Source organism: Cyprinodon variegatus, unplaced genomic scaffold (genome assembly GCF_000732505.1).
Source record: "Cyprinodon variegatus isolate N-32 unplaced genomic scaffold, C_variegatus-1.0 Scaffold136, whole genome shotgun sequence".
Lineage (NCBI taxonomy): Eukaryota > Metazoa > Chordata > Actinopteri > Cyprinodontiformes > Cyprinodontidae > Cyprinodon > Cyprinodon variegatus.
Window position 1 is genome coordinate 1,163,286 of NW_015150589.1, and position 21,840 is coordinate 1,185,125.

Here is a 21,840-nt window from a genome sequence, read left to right on the forward strand (position 1 = left end):
AACCAAAAAAAAGTAATTTTCTGTTTTGTTTTATTCTTGGATCGGGCTTTAAAGGGTTAATCAGTTGTTTCTGACCAGCCTGCATCATCTTCAATCATTCCTGATTTCTAGAAAAAAATCAGTTTCGAACATTTTCTTCCATAAACCTTTTCCCCTTATATTTCATCCTTTATAATTATGTTTGTGATGAACTTTTACAATGTATTGCTTATAATGCAGGATCTTTACAACAAAATAACAACCTTGAAAGGTCTGGTAGAAATAAAAACTTGAGAGAGAAAAATTCGAACCGCAAAAAAGTTCAAAATAGAAAAGACTCTAAAGAACTATGAGAGTACAGAGGTTCTGTTTGAGCCTGATGTGTCATTGATCACCGCTGCTTCCACTCCCACTCCCAAACATGTGCGCTGCAAGAGGGGGGGCTGTGGGTGGGGCTCTTAAAAACACTTCCATCACTATCATAATTGTCAGGGTTTGGTTGAGGTTTTCAGGACCCAAATGCAGAGGCGAGGAGGCAGAGGTGAGTTCTTGAGGATTAAATTGTATTACTGAGGCAAAAAAAAACAAAACCAAAGAACAAAATACACGGAACCAAAAACCAGACAACTTCATGATAAAAACTCACGAGGGGAGCCAGGAAAAGACGGGGAACGACCACTGAGGAACTGCACAGGGAGAGTATATATAGGAGACTGAACAAAGACTGGACTAATGAGCTGATTTGGAGCAGGTGTGAACAGAGGATTCTAGAAGGGAGCTAGGGAAAAGGAGACCAACACAAGAGGGCAACAGAGGGTAACAAAGAAAAAACTCAAATACATCCAGAAAACACAACAAAATAGGAATAAAACAAATAAAACTAGAAAACAAAGAAAAACATGGATCAAAATGAAACGGAATACTTAAAAGAAAACTTAACAGAACCAAGACCATGACAGTAATAAACAAAATATTCAAGTTTTTACATCTGAAGGAAGAAAGTTAACAAGCCCTGCATTTACCAGGGACTGAATCAATACCAGAGACTCCAGTGCGTCTCAGTTCACTGAGGTGATGGATTAAGGCAGATAGGTAGAGTGAGATACAGCCACCTGATCGGCCATGAAAAAGAGAAGATCTGCTTCAGTGTTTCTCATGGAGAACCACTCTTCGCCATCATGGTAGACCTCAAACTGGCACTAGACACAGAACTTAAGACCAATTAACCAATCAACAGCCTAAGACTTGTAAACGTTGGCCGCATTAACTATTTAAAACCAAAGGACCTTTAAACGATGGTGCTTTTAACCAATTAACAGCCTGGAACACGTAAACGAAGGCCCTGTTAACCAATTAATAGTCAGCCATGTGTAATTGAGGGCCCAGTCCAGCTAGATGGCCAGAGACGCATGGATGATCAATGACGGTTCTTTTGTTTTTAAGGTTTCCATGAAGCCAGGAGAAACCATCCTTGAGCTCAGGTGGAAAAAGGGGAAAACTTTCACCATCATCCATCCAAAGTAAGGCATCCTGATCAGATAGAGCAGGAAAAGCTTTGTTAGATCAGAAGGTGGAACGGTTCCAATCAGTCATTAATAACAACATTGAAACATGGCACAAAAATTATGGTTTCACTGGATCAATTTACCGGTTTGGACAGGAAGTTCAGGACTTCCTGGACTGATTACCTTCAGACCTCTATCTTCCAAAACCGCTCCTGTTAACCAGGAATGGACTCAGATTCCTCTGAAAAACTAATTAACTTTCTGTTTTTTTGTTTTGTTTTGTTTTTTGCCAGGTATAAGGTTTAGGTAAGAGGTACGAATACAGTTAAAGGGAGGTCAGGAATGGGTGGGGCTAAGCTGTCTAAATCATAGGCCAATGACTGGCCGCCTCCACCCGTTGATCTGCTGTTCCCATGTGGACGTAATCCACCACCTCAGAAACAAGCAATTCCCTCTAAACCATCGATGTCAGCAGTTATGCTCCTAAGCAGAATGTGCTAATTAGCAATAAACAATTTTATTAGTTGTATTCTTTTAACAATAAAGTAACAAAAAACAAGACAATTAATTATTTACATCAAAACACTAACATTAAAGATGATGAACAGCGAAGGCATTCTTTTTCCAGTGCTAGTTTTGTGGCATTATGTGGTAGAAGGTTTAGAGAGATTCTCTGCTGTCATCTAGGAACCTTACATGTCATTAAAGATAAAGAGCTGCTCAACTCATTTAATGTGCGCATTATGTAGAACCATAAATGATTAATTCAGAGGGCATAGACGTAGAAATACGTGTCTAGATTTATTAGCCTGGGCTTCATGAAAATCTGGTCTGCCTTCATTGATTTATTCAGGAAATCCAGTTGTGGTCGTTCATTTTCCTGTTGGTTCAGTTTAGTTTAGATTGACTCTTAGCTGGTTTTTGGCGCTTTCCGTTTCTGGCCTGCCCCCTATGGAAGTTTTCTAGCTCCTCCACTGTAGTCAGGGTCAGGTATGCACTGGTAATGGTTAGCTTTAGGGCTAGGGTTAGGCGCTATGGGGCTGAAATGACTGGAAGTCAATGAGAGTCTAAGCAAGGTCCTCATAACATATAGTAAAACAGGAAAGTGTGTGAGAGAGCAGAGCAGGCCCTGATCGATGAGGTGACTGAACAGATGTGTCATCTGAATTCATGTGTTCAGTTATCAGAGGAGTCAGTGCATTGATCCAACACACACACACACATACGTCTCTACTTCTGCCCATATTAGGCTTTTCATTCACTGTCATTTATTTTAGTTCTCTGCTTTAACCCTGACAGTTACCTAAATCCTAAGTTAATCCATCCCAAGCATTAGAAACAGGGGTCGGCCATATTTGGACAAGACTTTGGTCTCCATAAGACCGTCTGTCCTCAGAACTGGGCCGGCCCAAGGCATTGGAAGTTAGCCGCTGCTGGGGCGCAAAGGGCAACAACGGGAGGCCCCCTCGAGTTTATTTTTTTGTTGCATTATAGTGTTTTTATTTTATATACGATTATAGTTTCAGAAAAAACAACTTCAATATAGATTCTGCTTTTCTTTATGATAATACATATTTAATCTTGTAGAAATCAAAGTTTTTTTAAAGGTTTAGGGTTCAGCTTGATGACAAGGAAGAGCAGTGTGAGGTTAATTTTGGACAACAGACTGATAATGATGGGAGTTATTCGCTATAGAGGTGAAAAATCCTCCAAAACTCCCTAAAACAGAGGTATTAGGTTTTTTAACTTCTTACTTACCTCTCTCAAAATAAATGAGAGAGTTTGACCCAAATCTTTGGGGTTTCTCTTTAGAGCCTGCAGGCTTCCTGTGAGTGGAGCTTTTCTGAGCTCAAACTCATAAAGAAATAGCAAAGATTTTCTATGGCAGACGAAACACAGTAAATTAGTAACTAGAAAAGCACTCTGAGAGCCAGGCGCCAAATTTTCCTCCAAATCGTGACTTAAGCCTATGGGTAAAACTCACATCATCACAGAGGTGTAGCCAGACATTTTTGTAAGGGTGGCCAGGCAATAACCAATGTACACTAAGGGGTGGTCGATAGTGGATAGACACCAGAACCTCAGGGTCAATCTACACTGTTCCAACAGGGAAATTAACAGGCAAGACATCCACATTTTCAAAATAAAGATAAACTTTACTTTCCTGCAGCCTTTGCTAACAAATGGACGCATATATTTAAACATCCGTGCTCTAGATAAAAGGTATAGTGGATGCAATAGTTTCAGGTTAGAGGTTCTCGGGCGTACATCTTTTCCATTGTCATTACTTACCTACTTTTATCAATAATCATTCTGCATAAAATTGATATTTACAAGTACTTATATCTACCTATAAGTACCTTATACCGTTTTATTATAATAGTTATTTATGTCTGATTTCACTGAAGAGTCCTGGATGTCTTGCAAAGACATCATTCTATTTTCAGAATTCTATCCCATATAAATAAAAATGTAGTTCTGAAAAGATCATGAATTCTATACTCATCATCGTTAATGTTAGTATATTGATGTGCATAATTAACCACAAAAAATTCTAATGTTTTAAATATTCCATTTGAGAGTGGAATGTTCAGGCCTTGGCCACCCCTGGCCCCCCATCTAGCTCCGCCCCTGCCTTGGTATAAGGGACACCTATGCTAAACAATTTCCATATAGAAAATCTGTTCAAGTTTTCAATTGATCCTCCTAACTAACGTTCCTTTTTTGTGTTTTTGAGGCCGTCAATAGTCACTGCTGCCACCCTCTGGTTTGGTGGGGAACTGCTTGTTCCGCCAAATATCCCTATCTCACAATGTTAAAGATTCTTTAAAAAAATTATGACGTGGATCATCACCTTAGCCTGAGAGACACTTCTGATAAAAATATCCTTAAAATCCCTCCATAAGTTTTACAGTTATCCTGTAGACAGTCAGACAGAAGACCTCTGAGGTAATAACATCAAAAGTTGGTCATCAGATTTTTTTTTTTTACAGAAAAGCAGGAAACACAGGAGCTAGCAGAGAAACATAAGGTTAAACGTCTGACTAAAGGCATTTTACTTTTTAAGTAGAACTTTTCCCTAAATTTAATGATCGGTTATTTAGTTTTAAATTTGAGTTTTTCAGTTATTTTTATTTACATCATTGCTTGGTATTCTATTCATTCCACTTATGCCTGTTTCCATATTTAATTCATTTTTTAAAATCAGAATTATTTAATTTGTTATTTTTTTTGTATTTTTAAATGATTTTTTTTTTTTTTAGCAGATTTGTGTCGCTAAAATTATGAAACTTTTACTGTAAATAGCATAAAATTTATGTTACGATTCTTTGCAGCTCTGGATGAAAAGGCTGGGTGTAATTAACAGCCCTGAAGAAGCTGCTAGTAGTTGGTGTGTGAACGTTCTCATGATCTCATTGCTGATGCAGCGATCTAACTTATTTTCAGAAACGAAGGGCCCTAGAATCAGAAATTAGGGCCCCATGGGGCCTTGGTCCTCAGAAGGTTTGTAGACATAAGACTCCTGAACAGGTAACATAAACAAACGCACACATATGTTATCAAGAACATTAACTCCAGTTTATCCAGATTCTGTTCCTCAGTGGATCCACGACTTCCTGTTCACCAGAGAACTGGTTTAAGGTTCTGTTGGGCTCAGGTTCTGCCTCGTTACATGTGACTTTAGTTCAGTTGAATCTTTTAATATTTTCATTTTTTATGTCAAAAATATTGTGCCTAAAGATGATTAGAAGTTAGGTAAAGTTGGACCGCACTGATGATGGGATGTTAAAAAGAACATAGTTTGGATCAGATCCAGGTGTGAGACTAAGGAGGAGGAAGAGGCTCAATCCCAGTAGATCCAGAACCTGGTGTCCAGTCAGCAGCTCCTCATCCTTCTTCGTTTATCGGCTGTCACCTCCTGCTGCATTCAGGCTCCCTCCGGACCTGCCGGTTGGTGCCGGGTTACAGTTGGACCCGCTGCAGCAAACACCAGAACCCTGACTCAGAGCTGCCTCTAAAATCAGGTATTATTCCAAACAAATCCCATAAATCCAGAACATGGAGTGGCGTCTTAAACAAACCCAGATGTAATCCTGCAGCGCGGAGCCGGTTTACCGAATGTTTGATTCCTGCTTATGAGGATTAAAAAGAAAAGGCAATCAGAAGCCGACCCTCATGAGCTGGAAGCAGTTTGTTCTGCGAACAGAAGGGGAAATCTGAAGCAGAACCAGTTAAGGAAAACAGAAAGGTAACCTGCTACAGGCCCTGGTTCAGATCAGGCCAGCAGCAGGAGGTTCAGAACACTGTGCTGTTTAGACCTGCTGAGGCACAGAGCGGAGAACAGGTCAGAGCAGAACCAACACCTGCAGAACTGCTGCAAGCAAACTGCTAAGAGAAGTCAGAACTAGACACAGAACCACCCTCATCTGGACCTTCTGGCCTCTACTGGATTTTGAAGTTTCTCCATAATTTCTGTTTAAATCTGAAAATCCTCTTCCTCGTTTTCTTCCTTATCTTTTTCCTCATTCTCAGGAGTAAGATGATTTAATTCTAAACGTCGGCATCACCGGCTCTTTAAACGGGTCGGTTGCAGCTGTAGAAATGAAACTTTGCTCATTTCATTTTCAAAGCTCTGCTTTGTTGACTGATTTTTTCATTATTAGACACTTTGTTCATTTTAGGATAATAATTTATTCTATTTCACGGCATGATATAGTTATGGTAAAGTGGTTTTCGTTTTTATTTTGGCTCCTAAGGGAGGGATAAATTGCCATAACGGGCCAGATTGCCTGCTTCCCCTTAGCTCTGTTCTCAGGAAGCAGAGGTTACACTTCCCCGTTATGCAGATGACTCTCTGTTTTACCTTCTTCTCTGTGGAAAGGACGCCTTTTCACTTCAACTTGACAGTTTTAACAAGGTGTGGAATTTCTTTAATTCCCAGAGCTTAAATGAATCCTGTGCTGATGGTTTTCAGGAGATCTTGGTTCCCTTGCTTAGTTCTAACGTAACAAATGTAGAAGCCAGATAAACTCATTCTTCTGTGGAATCTCTTTCCAATAGTAGTCCAAGCCTTCGGTACCACCCAGCTGGGTCACTGCAACGCCCCATAATGCAGGACTAACGGGCCTGAGATGTGGAAGGACTTCCTGTTACATCAGACAGACCCCCTCATTGGCCACTTTTTAAATCTTCTGTAAACACACCCCCTTGTACTTTAGCTTCAGCTGCAGTTTAACTTGATTTTATGGGTGTTTTTTTTTTTTACTATTTTATTGTTTTTATCTCTTTTTGCTTTGGGGCTCTTATTTGTAATAGTTTTCACTGCACAGAACTTTGGTTCCTTTTAGGGTTTTAGAGGAATTTAGAAATAAAACTGGACTGGATCATCTTCATTGTTACTATCATCACCAGTATCAGCCTTTTCATCTTTCTGCTCTTCATCATCATCATCCTAATCTGGTAACACCATGTAATCAGGTGAGCGATACAGAAGATGGTCCAAACTGTCAAAACCGATGAAGGAGGAGAACTCAGGTCCTCTGAACGAGCTTCTTCAGTCTGTTCTTGCTGATGAAGACTCTCCCGCCCTCTTCCTCCTCTCCTCCGGCTTTATTTTAGCTTCTTTTTGGACGTCTTCTTCGTCCCTGGAGTGCCTCCACCTGCGGAGGCGAAGGTCGGACCTAAAATAAAACCTGAACTGGGAGGTTTGGGCGGGAATCAGAAGCTGGGGGCTGTTGGTGAGCGATCCAGGATGGTTTTCCTCTTTCTCTCCACAGATGGTGTCCTTGTGCTGTGTTCAGGTCTCACACAGAGCTGCTTCCTCTGCTGCCAAGTTCAGTCCAGAAGCTGCTGAGCATCAACGGGAGCCATAGAGGACGTCCTGATCTGGAGAGGGCTGGAAAGGTTCTGATCCAACATTCAGTACGTCCCGCCTTTCTGCAGCAAACTGAGCTGCAAGCCTGAGGCTGAGGGCAGATAAAGCTGGAATCTTTTTAAACGATTTATGAAAACCTTTCACTTTTTCTTAGATTTTTGGAAGGAATATTTCTACAACTTATAAAATAAGAATCCATTTTATATATTTTTAGAAATTTACATTTTATTAGTTGATTTTAATTTAACTGAAACATAATTTAATAGAAAATGTAAAATCCTTCAATTAATTAAAGTCAGAGTCTGAGCTGTGTCCCTGAAGGTGTTAGATGTCCAGCAGAGCGGCAGGTTTTCCTGCTAATCCAGCTGGAAAAGGATCAAAGTTTGATGTGCAGAGCAGGTTTAATGTTCCACAGCCTAGAATCAAGAAGCAGAACGTCGACCCGGTTTGTTCTTCTTCTCCTCCTTCCTCTGTTCCCGCTGCCATACGGCGCCCAGGAGCATCTCTGTTTGCACCATCTGTGGAGCGTTTCCCTGCAGATGCTCGCAGCTGTGCTGCTCCGTCTCCACGCTGCTTGGTGTGTGTGAAGCTTTCAGGAACCTGTTAACCTCAGACAGCTCTCAGCTCGCTGAAAACATCTGAGGATAAACAATGAAGTTTGAATCCAGTCCAACTTCAGGTTTCTAAAGTTTCCAACAACAGCAGACAGAAGCGACATCTGTCTGATTTCTCTGATCACTTAGGAAGCTGATAGAATTGAGGTGCCGGTTCTGTCCTCGGTCCAGTGAGGAGCAGAGAGCTGGTGGGTCCAAAAGGCCGAAACTGGAGAGAAATGGGTCCAAAACAGAACCACCTGGACCTGCTCCTGCTTTTGGTTCTGCTCTAATTGTGGTTCTAACCTTCAGCTGCTCAATAAATCTGGTTCTGATTCTGCTGGAGGTTTCTTCTTGTTTAAAGTGAGTCTTTTCTTTCTACTGTCGCCACCTGCTGCTCAGCAGGAGGGAGATAAAACAACTCAATGGAACCAGGACAATAAACTGAACCAGGCTGCTTTGTTTCAGAACCAGGATCTGTTTATAAATCTGGTCGATTGGTTCTGTAAACTGCAGTGCTCTTGTCCTCCTCTTTTCCTCTGGGTTCCGATGGGAAAAAACCCAGAGCGGTTCTGATGGAGGAGGTTCTGTTTTTGTTCAGGAACCCCAGCAGCCACCATAGTTCCACACAACCAGTAGAAGAAGAAGAACAGCCTGACCCGCAGCAGGAGCCTGACAGCTGACCTGGGACCAGCGCAGAGACCTTCATCAGCTTCCTCTTCCTCACACTTTGATTAGCTGATTCAATCACACGTCCTTCTATACCGACTCCAACTCATTGAACCCGACCCCTGACCCAGAAACAGGCCCCATAGGAAGCAGCAGCTGAAACGGGCCTCACAATGTACTAAATGTAAAAACAAACATAAATTAAATGCTTTATTTAAAACTGAAATTATTACCAGAATGTTTTCCTGATGCACATCAGCAGATTAAATAGTATCTAAATAATAACAGATACTGAAACAGCTAAAGATAAAAGATGGGTTAAAACATAATCCTGTAACTTCATACTGATTGGGTGTTTTTGTTTATTAATATTGTCCAAAGTTGCTTTAAGAAATGAAATTGGGACATTACTTGTTTTATTAAACAGTTTTATGGTCAAATTAATACTTAAAATTACATTTTTATATTGAACATAAGCAGGTTTTATTGTATTTAAATAACAACAATAGATTTTAATTTATCTAAGATTAGCAAACTAATTTATTGTAATCCTGTCCCTTTAAACGCAGTATAGAGAATTAATATTTTCTGTTATGGGACGTACCGACATCCATCTGGGTGCTTCTAAATGTTGGAGTCACTAATGATCCAAACCCACAGCGCTGCTCGTAAATATATATATCTATTTTTTAATAATGTTAATTTAGGTGCGCTTTTTTGCATTTGTTTAATTGATATAGAGACATAAAAATGTCAAATGTGCAATTACTGTCTGAAGAAAATCTATTAACTTTATGAAACTCGGTAATAAATAAATAAATTAGACCGAACTAAACTGGCGTAATTAACCCTTATTAGCATCTGTCTGATCTAACTTCACATCATTAAGTTATACATTATCATTAGGTCTACAAGGGTGGATTTGGTGATCTTATTTTTTTCTTTTTAATTTGATTATTAAGTTTTAAGAAAATAAATAAAACACTTTGCATTTAATCAACTAAGTTGGTTATGTCAATGAAACATGCCAGTTTTTAGAGCACATTTCTCCTTCATAACCACAAAAAATATTCATTAATGCAATTAATCATATTAAAGCAGCTAGAACTGAGTTTTCTACCATAAAGGTAAAGATAGAAAAAGTTAAATTTAACTGAATTTGATGTTAAAATCTTTTTTATATGTTTCCTTCAATATGAATACATTTAAAAAAGTGAAGAATAAAAAAAAAGAAAACATAAAAACTTAAGACCAAAATAAAAAAAAATATTCTAAAATCTGCAGAAAATTAAAATAGATAGAAAAGCCTCTGAGAAGAGATGAAAAATAAACAATGAGGCTGGTTCTGGTTCTGACGGAACCTGAAGTGACCTGAAGTGATCGGCGATCAGCAGGAGGACAGAGTTCAGGTTTGTCCTCAGGTCAGTCAGAGCTTCAGTAATTAGTCCAGAAATGAAGCTGGAAATCTGTTTAAGAGCTCAGAGTGAACTGGGTCTACCCCACACACACACACACACACACACACACACACACCCCCCCCCACCACCACCACACACACACACACACACACACACACACGCCGTCTGGGATCTACCAGCTGGGTTTCGTGAGGCGATGAAGAACAGAAGTCCAAACAAACCTGCAACTACTTTCAGCAGCGGATGAACGCTGTGAAGCTGACCGTGGTGATGTCATCAGCAGCTGTCTGCATGCAGACACACCTGCAGCCCATCAACCAGGACCTTCTGTCTGGGTTAACCCTTCACCATCATCCTCTCAGCCACACAGCTTCAGCAGCAGCAAGGACTCACCTGCGTGCACGAAGTAGGCCAGGTAGAGGTCCAGCTCCTTGACGGACACTCCGATGTGGTGCGGCTGCACGCACAGACTCGGGTTGGAGCACTGCGGCGACTTGACGAGTCGCTCCCCGTCCGTGCTCTCCAGGGGAATCCCTTTGAATAAAATCACCATGACCAGGTCCAGCCTCCACACCTTGTCGGCCTGCCGCAGGCAGTCGATTCTCCTCATCTTGCCCTTCTGGTCGGGGTTGGACAGCACGCAGCACGGCGCCTTCTTCCCCGTCACGGTCAGAACAAAGTCCTCCCTGAACTCGGGGCGGATGTCCTTCCGCAGTTTGGCCAGCAGGCGGGAAGCCCACTTCTGTTTGACCTCCGGCTTCTCGCTGAGCAGCTCGTCCTTCACGGCGCGCTCCTCCTCCTTGGACATGCGCTTCTCGTGCTTCTTGAAGAACTTCCTCTTGCGGGCCTGCAGGTTGAACCAGGTGTAGGCGAAGGCCCGGACGTGGGGCAGCAGGGCTTCAATGAAAGGATGGAATTCATCCTGGGGGGGCAGACAGAGACGGACAGTGAGACATCAGCTGACTGGTCAGAGAAACAAGTTGAACCTATTCTGGCCTCTGATTGGCTGGAGAAACAGGAAGAGCAGCATCTTCCTCAGGCACACCCATCCATCCTGACTGAATGTTGGAATATCTATAAAGTTGGATTTCTACAGAAAGAGTACATGCAATCAATACTCATATAAGCAGGTGTATTTAAAACACATGCGTGCAAACTACCCTGCACAAGTATTTTGAACGTTTCAAGTGTGCAGATTAGCTCCACGAAGCCCCAATAAGTCACACATATGATTGCATATTCTAGTCTAATGTGGATCTGTGTCAACTTTTGTCACTTTCAGGTTGGTAACCACTAGAGAAAATAAAACTGATGGCTACTAGTCAAGAAATCCCGCCATTTTTACTCATTTCTTCTTGGTTGTGTTAGTTAACGCTACCAAAGCATCTTCCAGTTAATTGCTGTTATCTAAGAGTTAAATTCTTACTTTAGATGTATCGGCTGCCTCTTTAATCAATTTACAAACACACATTGTAAAAATAATGCTGGACACAGAAGGAAAAACACTTAAAAAGCAGTGTGGCTAACATTAGCTTAGCTGAGTGGTTCCCAGAGTGGCGAGCTGGTATAACTGCATCGGAAGGTTGAAACAAAAAGGTTGGCTACATTACACATTTTGAGAAGTATTTTAAAGAAAAAAAAGTATTAATAGCAAGTTTGAATTTACAATGTGACAGAGGCAGCATGTGGGTATAAAGTCAGAATTTAACCCTTTAATGCTACGTTCAGACCTCACGCAGCAGAACAATGCGTGCGCTGTTTCATTTTTGATGCTTGTACAAGTTTAGCTCTGATGCGCGGCTGAAGCATCTTCGCTGTTCTAGCCCCGCGCCTTGAAAAGTGGGTCTGATGCGCGTTGGGCAGAGCTACCCTATCCTTTCTCTGCCTCCAACAATGGCAGCTACAGTATATTTGCTGTAATCAGTGGGTAAAAAGTAATATTAATGTTTTTAAGTGAGAAAGCCCACCTGAAAACTTCCTCTGTGAAGTCAGTTTATCAAGATTACGATCCTGCCTTCAAATATTATTTCTGTCGGAGCCACTCAGACCCCTGTACAGCGACGGTGCGCTGTCACTAGGAGTCCCGTTCAACAGCAGCCTCTGGCCTGGTTGCCTCTTTGCAGTATTCTGCTGCGGCTGGAATTAGATGTTATAGTTTTTCACGTACGTAATCCAAACTGCAAGCACCAGAATAATAAAAGTGAACATATTTTGCTTGCAGATTTCAGCATTTTAAGTTAATTTAGTCGTTAATAAACAGTTTCAGAGGAGCGATCATAGCGATCTGCATCAGCAGTGCTGTCTGTCTCCCTGCCGGCTCTCAGATCAGCGTCTCTGATTGGTTGATGTGGCATGTTGAGCAGCAATAGTTCAATTTTTCCAACTCTAGCAGCTGCTGCTTTTGCAGCACGTCCGGCACGTCAGATGCTCAGAAGCTCGTAAGGCGATGCTCCTGCTGTTCAAAACGCGCTGCAGGACCTTTTGCTGCGCTTTGATGCGCGTCAATCTTTGACTTTGCATGTAAACGAGCTGCTTCTGCTGCTTTAGGTGTGAACATATCATAAGAGAACAGCAATGGCCTTAAGATGCTTTGCTAACATTATTAGCCACAACCAGGAAGAAAACAGTACTGTCTTAAAAGATTTTATAAATGTATTTTCTTAAGTGGTTTCTCAAAATGACAAAAAGTTAACATGATCATGTAGAAACAGGTCCACACACAGGTAGGAGAGAGACTACAGGTGGGTGGAAAGAAAGCTACAAGCATGCAGAGAAGGAGCATGCCGTCATGTGATCGACACATGTGGGCCTGGTGTTACCAATCTGCATGTGTAAAACGTTCATAAAGCGCGTTTTAAATAAAACTGTTGGTGTGAACACTGCATACCTTTTGGCAGAGTTCTGAATTATAAATGTTCTGTAATGTTTAAGATAAAAAGGGAAGCTTTGGATTTCAAACATTTCCTTCAACATTAACCTAAAATTTTGGATCAAACATCTTCAGGCCAGAACTGCAGCGGGGAAAGAAGGATAGACGGAACCAGACAGGTGATGCACAGCTCAGGCCCACAGGGTGCCCCCACCAGCACCGTGTATCAAAGACGAGCGCGATGCACCGCAGAACGGTTCTGAGTGATTTCTACATGTTGGTGTTGGACCTGAAGATCTCCAGGTCTAAAGGCAGCTATCAGCCAGTGGGTGTGGTCTGATTTGGGCGGAGTCTGACAGTGATCTCTAGATTCTGATTGGATAAAACCTTTTTCAGACTGGCTGTGTCCAGATGAATCAGTAGAACCCATTCCAGCTAGTTGGACCTCGTTCTGTTTATTCTAACAGTTTTTTTCTTTTTGAAGAATGAAAGAGTTTATTTGCTTAATATGATCAGAACTTATTTGACAGAAATGTTCATAACCTTACTTACACAGAACAGGAACCAAAAAAGGGACGTCTGAAAACACGGAACAGACGTCTGCATTTGGATAGCAGACGGAACCAGAAGGTGACTTCACAGACAGATCCGTTTGGATCAGGACAACCATGACCGAACCAAGGGATCTATGAACGCTACAAGCAAGACCTGATCTCAGAACCAGAACCAAACTGGGAACAAGTCGAACTCGGTGCTGAGCTTCTAGAACCGGATCTCAATGCTCCTCACTGTAACACGGGGGTTCTGATGCCTTCGGCCCAAAACTATGGAATTCTGTTTCTGTAGTTTTCCAACAGGAAGCAGGTTTTGGACTTTATGAGGAAACTTTTTATTTTATTTTATGTTTTTCTTTATTCTAAAACTTTAAAATCTTTGATTTCTGAATAAAAACGTTCCTGTTTTCGAACTGATGTTTGCTGCTGCTGTTTTTTCTTCTTGACCCAGATTCTTTTTGGATCGGAGGGTCGCTGACCTCTGACCTCACCAGCCTAGTGGCCGTCAGCAGTTCTGCGCGGAATCACTAAAAAGATTATTTCTGAAGGAATCACACAGCTTCATCAGGCTTCATCGGGCCTTAATGGATCAGAACCTCACAGTCCGCTTTTTTTCCTGGATTCTGGTGAAAACTCAGATCTAAGCAGAATCTGGGACGATGAGGAGAGCCTGCTTCTTCCCAGCATGCTTGATCCTGACTGCATCATGGATCTAGACAGAGGTACCGATTCTGGTTTCTGTTCATTTGGACTTGTTAGTAAACAGCACCTGCTTCCCTGCAGGAACCAGAACCGGTTTCACTCAGAGAGCAACGGGTTCTGCTTTTCGGGTCCTGCTCCCTGTTTCAGGTTAAATTTCCAGGAACAAAAGCAGGATGTTGTGAGTGAGTTTAGTCGGAGTTCTGACTCCGGCAGGGAAACGATATCTACAGGCTGCTGTTTGGAGCACCAGCTGCTGAGCTAGACTCCCCCCCCCCGATCTGGGCCTGAATGCGGCACATTGTTTCTTCTTGGAGCCGCTCCAGGAGAACGGATTTCTCTCTAAAAGTGCCTCCAGCAGCTCAGCAGCTTCTTTTGGAGCTCTGTGCAGGACAGGCCGGAACGCCGGCGTTCCCGATTCCTGCTCTGATGTGTTTGAGTCCTCGGGCAGCCGAGATGAGCTGGGCTCATCGTCCCAAGGTGGATCTGCAGCTCCGCACGCCGGTTGGAGCCACATTCCAACATTCCTGAGTGCTCAGCTTTCTGACCTGCTCTCTCCTCCTCCTCCGACGCCTTTTCACACTCCGTCTGTCTGCCGCAAACCAAATCCCCCTCAACAAGTCACTCCGTCTCACATTCAGCCCCAAAGACCGGCTTCTCCTGCCAGCGGGGGAGATAATCCCTCCGTCTCAGGAACCTTCCCCCTCATGTTTCCAGGAAACTCCAGGAAGAAGCGGTGAACTCCCGGCTGCTGTTTCAGGAACATTTTACATTTCAGCACACATGAATTCAGTCTCTGCTCCGAACAGGAAAACAATAAATCAGTCACAGCTTCTGAAACAAAACAGGAATTTATGAATAATATTATAGATTAAAATCTATAATATTACTGTTTAAGATCTATAATATTAAAGATCAGAATCTATAAGATTAAAGATTAAAATCTATAGTATTACAAATTAGTTTTAGACACAAACTGCTTTTGATTAAATGAGAAGAAGCAGAAATTATTTCTAAAAATCACCAGAAATTAGGCCTGAATTTCTTCAGCAAACAGGATTTTTTTTGTGTGAAATTTCAAACTAAAATAATTTTCTCTGATTCTGATCACTGCAGGCCTTAAACCTGGATCATTCAGGATGGAGGTTCTGGGAATAATCTGTGTTCTGGATCTGCAGCTGGTTAAAGGGGTGTAAAGCTCTGCTTTATTTCCTTCTTCCCCTGTTGCAGGCAGGGGGTCCGTGTTCTGCACTGGGACTAACCGGTCCGGACCAGCAGCCATCATTTAGAGGAGCAGAGACTGAGACACACTGAGGGAATTAGAGCAGCGGGAATCCAGAGGCCCGGCGGAGCCTCCGGCGCTGGCTCAGAGCATTCAGGCATCACAGAGGAGTCCAACACACGGAGCCGGGGCCAGGGGCCAGGCTCCTTCAACTTCCCCCCTGGAGAAGGGGAGAATAAAAAAAAAACTATCCAAGAATAAAAATCAATTTCCTAATTTAAATCTAAGATGTTATTCCCTGCTTAGAATCTGCTGCAGACACCGAACGTCTCTGTATAAACATTTCTTGGGAAAATGTCCCAGCAGAGGTTAGAAGGTCCAAACTTGATACAGAATGAAATATTTAAGAAGTTTAAGACATTTAAGCACAGAAATTAAACCTGCTGAATTGGACGGTTCTGATCACCGATCTGTGAAGTTTTTCCACTTTTTAGTTTTGATTTAAAATGACTTTTTTTACGGGATTTCATAAGTGATCGCAAAAGACGCCCTCTAGTGGCTAAATGTAAACTGCTTACATTAGCTCCATGCAAAAAAATATGTATTTTTATTATAACAAAAAAAACAGAAAAAAAGAAGTAGGGTTAAAGATTTCTTTCAAATTAAAATCTATAATTATAAATAATGTGGAACAAACTGGATATTTTCAGTTTGTTTTAGGAAAAACGAAATATTTCAGCTCTTGTAGAATATCAGGCTGAATAAAATGCAGGAAGCCTTTTTGTTTTCTGGCTGCTGAGGAGGATTAGCAGAAATAAAAAGCAGTCAGGCTGCTGATTATTGGTTTAACGGGCTGATAATCTGATTAACGCTCCTATTTGTTGCTGCCGTTTCAACCCAACTTCAAACACACCAAGCTTCAGATTTATTCTAAATGTTCTTAATTTATTCTGAATTATCTACAAATCAAAAACTCCCATCAATAAATATCAAGATCCAGTAATTATTAAGAACAGGGGAAAATAATATAAATATCAGTGCCTCTGCTCACATAAAAAATATGCAAAATGTAATTAAATATTTGTGCGTAATGCAGAAATGAAGCTACTATCAGATTAAATTAATCCAGTTGTTCCAGTTTTTCATCAGACATGAAGAGAATAAAACCTCTGCAGCTCCAAAGGTTGACTCTAACCTCTGACCCTGAACGCATTCCTGCAGCCCGCAGCAGGACTTTAACTGGGAGAGTTTAAATTTAGGATGGAGAGGAGCCACAAGCTGCGCGGTTTGCTCTGCAGAGTCACCTCAGATCACCTCTGACACAAACACACTCCAGGATTCCTCTGCTTGGGTTACAGGCCTCGGGTTTCTGGGTGAGGCCGTGAAAGCAGCAGGAAGGAAAAGTGGGATTTTAAGGAAAGCGAATGAACGCACCGAACAGAGCCAGCCTGGTCCACAACCTACTGGAAAACTGAGTAAAAACAAAAAGAGAAACTCTTAGTTTCTCTGCTTTCTGGGAAGTTTAAGTGAGAAAAAAAAAAATAACGCGCCTTAAAGTGTTGAAATGAGGGTTCTGGTTATTTATGAGCGTAAACCTCAGCAGAGGTCACCGCAGCAGGAGGTGCAGGGAGCCGGGGTTTGGTCCGGCTGCGGAGAAAAGTTGGGAGCCACCGCGCGCGCCCCGGAACCCGCCGGCCCGCGCGCTGCGTCCGGCGGGGAGCCGCGCTGCAGAGCACCGCTGCTAGGAAGCCGGAGGAAGAGGCACTCACCTGGGTCAGACATAGCGGAGAATACATATCTGTCCGCTGCAGGCTGAGATCTGGAGGGTTTGTGGTGGCGGTGGGGGGGTTACTGTAACTCCAGCCTGTGTGTTGGTGTGTGTTGGTGTGTGTTGGTGAAGAACAGAAAAAGAAAGTGTGTGTGAGAGTAAGTGAGGGGGAATCGGAGCCCTCCTTCTGCCCGCTTCGCTTCACATTTCCGGGCAGAGCTGAACTTCGGACCCGCCCCGGGTCACTGTCCGGACCTGTGGAGGCCCTCCGCCGGGGAGCGCACAACTTTTCGCCCACAATCCAACCTCATCTCCGGTCGGCGCCGCAAAAGTCCCGTTAGAGCAGCAGAGCGGAGGTCCGGTGGTTCTTACGGGGAGTAAAAAGATCCAACACGGTCCAGAACTGCATTTCACTGAGCAGAGGAGCAGCGAGCAGAGGCGGTCCACCGTGACATCTCCGACCGTCCGGCGGAGCGCCCACCGCTCCAGGGGGAGAGAGCGCCGGAGTCCCCGGGACGAGCGCTGCCAGGAGCGGAGAGAGATGGCAGGACGACCCGGGAGCTGCTTTCCGCTACAGTGGGTCCAGCAGGAGAAGACGGAGCGGTTCCGTCCCGGACGCCTCCTTCTTCCTTCTGCTCCGAACGCCGGACACCTCCGCTGCTCCTCCGCCGGACTGCGTCGCTCCGAGTGCGGCCACAGACTGATCAGACGCGCCGCTGATCGATCACAAACAGCATCGATCCCCCGCGTGCACTTACACAAGTACGCTGCTGCTGGGTGCGCGCCCCCGCGTGCACGATGATAGTTTCAGCGTCCTGCCCCCCCAAACCCCCCCCCTCCCCCCAAATTCCATAAGGCTCTAAGCTTAGAGAGAGAAAATACTACTGGTCAAGGTGGGAACACTGGTCAGAGACCAGAGAAAGTCATCCAGACGGATCAGAGCCGAACTCAGAACCTGCTGGGACCAACAGAACTCCACAAAGTTTATCATCATCTAATAATAATAATAATAATAATGATGATGATGTCAGTGATCAAAAGAACTGTTCTCATGTTCCGGATCATTTCTTTAAATTTTGGGGCGGAGCTTCTTCTTCACCTGTTCAGGTAGAAAAGCTTCTTCAGAACCTGCATCCTGATCCGATTCTGGAGCAACTTTTACATGCTGCTGCAGGTTCTGTTGGACTTTTTGGCCAGAAGAACAGAACCAGTCTGGACCTCTGGACTGTCAGCCTGAGGTCCAGAGTGTGAAGTTCGACCCAAATGGACCAACAGCTGGTTCTTCTATGGCTCCTATTTTATCCCAGCAGCACAGGTCAACAGAGGGTCCAAACACAATCATCAATACCAGATCAGACACTCAGGAGGTTCTTAACCTGATTCTATGAGAAAGTCCTAATGACAGAACCAGGCTGGAAAGTCGGACCAGAACCACTTCTGCTCAGACGGTCTCACTGATCCTACTGAAGCACAGAAGGTAAAACAGAGCTCAGCCTCTATGTGTTCTGATGTGAGGACGATTGTAGATGAAAGATGGATTACAGGGTTCTAAAGAACCTTTTCTAACAGCATGAAATAAGGCGCCACAGACAGAACCAGAACTTAACACCAGCTTCCCTCTCATTGGACCACACGTTCAAACAGAAGAACTAAAACCAGGACTGGTTCTGCAGAGATCTGGTTCTAATTGGTTCTAATTGATTGGTGTCAGCTTCAGCTGCTAAACATTAGAACCGTTCCTTCCTCTGCGGCTCAAAAGAACCTTTGGGTCGACGTCACATCAGCCTGGTCCAGATGTCCTGCTGCAGTCAAACTCTTTTTGGGATCCGATGTTCGCATCAGTACTGGCTGCTGGGAGTCCAACAGAACCAACCAGTTCTGCTGAGGCCACCCAGTCAGAAAGACCTGACCTGGTTCTTCAGAAGTGACCCGGTTAGTTAGAACTTGGTCCCGGTCCAGACCCAGACCCTGGACTTGGTCCAGCAGGTCTTTTGGCTGTAGGTTTGGTCCCATGAAAATAACCTTTGAATCTAACAGACCTGCAGTTGGTTCTGATGCTTCTGGTTCTGAATCCGATGAACAGATGTCAGCAGATAAACTGATGAGAACCCGTTAATGGTTCTGCTTCATCTCCATCTGTTAAGCTCCAGCAGAAGAAACAATACAACCAGGGTTCTGTTCTCATGTTCAATTAGAACCAAAGGAACACCTGATTAACAGCTGAGTTACCAGAACCTCTCAGAACTCACTGTCCACCTGAGGAGTTCATAGGATGGTTCCTCAGAACGATCCTCAAAAGGATCCTTAGAAGGTTCCTAATCCAAAAGGTGAATTCTCAGGTCAGAGGATTCCACCAGATGTAAGAAGAGAGGACCTCCACCTGAGAACAGGCGGTGCTTTCTGTGATCAGCAGCTGGAGGAATGAGAGAACGTTCAGCAGGAGACTCAGAACGTTCTCAGGACGTTTGAACTGGAGAACTAGAACCTGAACTGAGAAAAGCAGCCTGAGGCGCCATCTAGAGCCACCAGGCCGAAACTGCAGCCTCGCCTGGAGGAGCAGCAGGAAGATTAAGAACATTAGAGCTGAGGAACATCCAGCATAGAGGTCTGGTTTCATCTCCAGGCGAGAACCAATGGTTTCAGAACCGAGTTGGAACCATTGCTAGGCATCCATCTGCAAACATGAGGAGCTTCCAGAGCTTTTCTCTAGCCCATTTTCTGAATATTCTTCACTCTCAAGATCATGTCCATCTGCAGCAGTGTGCTTCACAGGGTACCAATGTTCTTTTTGGATAGAACCACAGTTATTTGGGTGGTAACTGAGAGCGGGATGACCCAGAGGAAGCAGGAATGAGGCAGAACTGACCTGTTTCTGCCTGCAGCCGATTCTGGATCTGTGCACTGATGCTATGAAGCAGAATGTGTTAAACTGGACCAGCTGGTTGCCATGGAGACTGTCTCCTGTTTCGGCCCACAGCATCACAGCTGAGGCTTCGTGTGAAAACCAGAAGGATCAGAAACATTTTCAACCGATATGGGTCAGAACGAAAGAGGTCAAAGACAAAAGGTTTTCAATATTTCATCAGGTCACAACCATCATCAAATTTAAACTGAACAATCTGGGAAAGAACTTGAAAAAAATTCAAAACTGGATCTGCAATAACCGGGTCAGGTAAAGTCCAACCTCCTGTGAGCAGGACGGGCAGCCAGGCTTCCTAGCCCTATGAAGGAAGCCAGATTCTGATGGGTCAGAACTCCTCAAGTACATAGAAAGTTCTGCTGTCATCAGTCCAACTCCAGAAACAACAAATCGGACCTTCGTCACATGAAATAAAACCCGGTTCTTTCTTAGGGTTTAAAGAGAGGAAGGCGGGTCCAGATTGGCTATGTCCAAAAAACATGGTTCCCATCAGACCTGCAGGGCTTACTGGGTCCATTAACCAACGGAACCATCTGGAGAAAGACGACGAGCAGCCGACCAATCAGACGTGAGGAGAAACCCAAACAAGGTGAACGTTGCCATGGAGACAATGTGGGTTTGGACCCAGAAACAAGAACATAGTGTGTGACGGGGGATGGGAGCTCCACCTGCTGCCAGGCTGGAGCGGAGCCAGTAGAACCGGGCCTGAGACCAAGCCTCCACCAGGGGGAGGAGGAGCAGCCGTGAGGAGGAGAAGGTCAGAGGAAGAGGAGGAGGAGGAGGAAGAAGAGGAGGTTTAAATCTGGGAGCAGGTGGGGTCCTTCCAACTGGTCACTGTTCTGTTTCCCTGCATCCCTCGGTCCAAACAACATAAAATCCAAATGCAGATGAGGAAGGAGCAGGAGCAGGAGGAGGAGGAGGAGGAGGAGGACAGTCCACCATCTGGCTCCAAGTGTTTGACAAAAATACGGCAACTTGCCAAAAAATCTAAAAACATCAAAATAGAAAAAGCCAAAAGGGAAAAAAGCCAGAAGAAGCTTCCTGAATAATTGATTCCAAGACAGAAAACAAGAAAGAACCAGGAAAACCCTGGAAAACAGGGAAAAAGGAGGAATGCTGGGATAGAAGGGGTCAGCCAGAGATCAGGCAGCGTGGATGCTCTACGTTCCCACCAACAGTCTGCAGTTTAATTCTCCAAATGTCGACTTTCGCTTCCCTGCCTGTCAACAAAAATGACCAGAACCATCTTAAACAGATACAGACTTCAGGGGTTCTGAAAGCTGTTTAATCACATTCAGACTCACACTGACATCATTTCTAGATTTATTTCTAGATTGCTCCCAGGTTCGATTCCCTTCCTGAGGGCTTTATCCAGCAGGTCTATTGTTCAGAGGAGTTCTCTCTGAGTGTTCCACATTCCCTCCACTGACCAAAACGATTATCCATATTAATTACATCTATATTATCTACATATACGATATCTATATCTGTTATTTATATTAAATTACATCTATATCATATACATCTGTTATGTATATCTGTATTAATTACATCTATATGATCAGTATTATTTTTATCTATATTAATTAAATATATACTGTCTGCATCTATATTATCTATATGTACTTTATTTCTATATTATCTACATCTATCTCATGACTATTTATCTTATTGTGTTAATATATTATCTATTTCCTCCATATCAATTTTATCTGTATTAGCTACACCTATATTTATTGTATTAACATCTATTTTATTTATACCTATAT

General features: G+C 43.3%; 1 protein-coding gene across 6 annotated transcripts in view; it reads right to left on the bottom strand.

The window, feature by feature from the left end:
• The window catches only part of nfia (nuclear factor I/A), a 96,437-nt gene that overhangs the window by 47,823 nt on the left and 26,774 nt on the right, over positions 1-21,840 (bottom strand). For 4 of the 6 annotated variants that reach the window (XM_015376547.1, XM_015376545.1, XM_015376548.1 and 1 more), the window contains exon 2: positions 10,433-10,961. In XM_015376547.1, coding sequence (XP_015232033.1) covers positions 10,433-10,961 — 529 coding nt within the window. Of the gene's footprint in view, positions 1-10,432; positions 10,962-17,152; positions 17,962-21,840 lie in introns of those variants that run through there. The other 2 variants (XM_015376549.1, XM_015376550.1) reach the window with 2 other exon arrangements.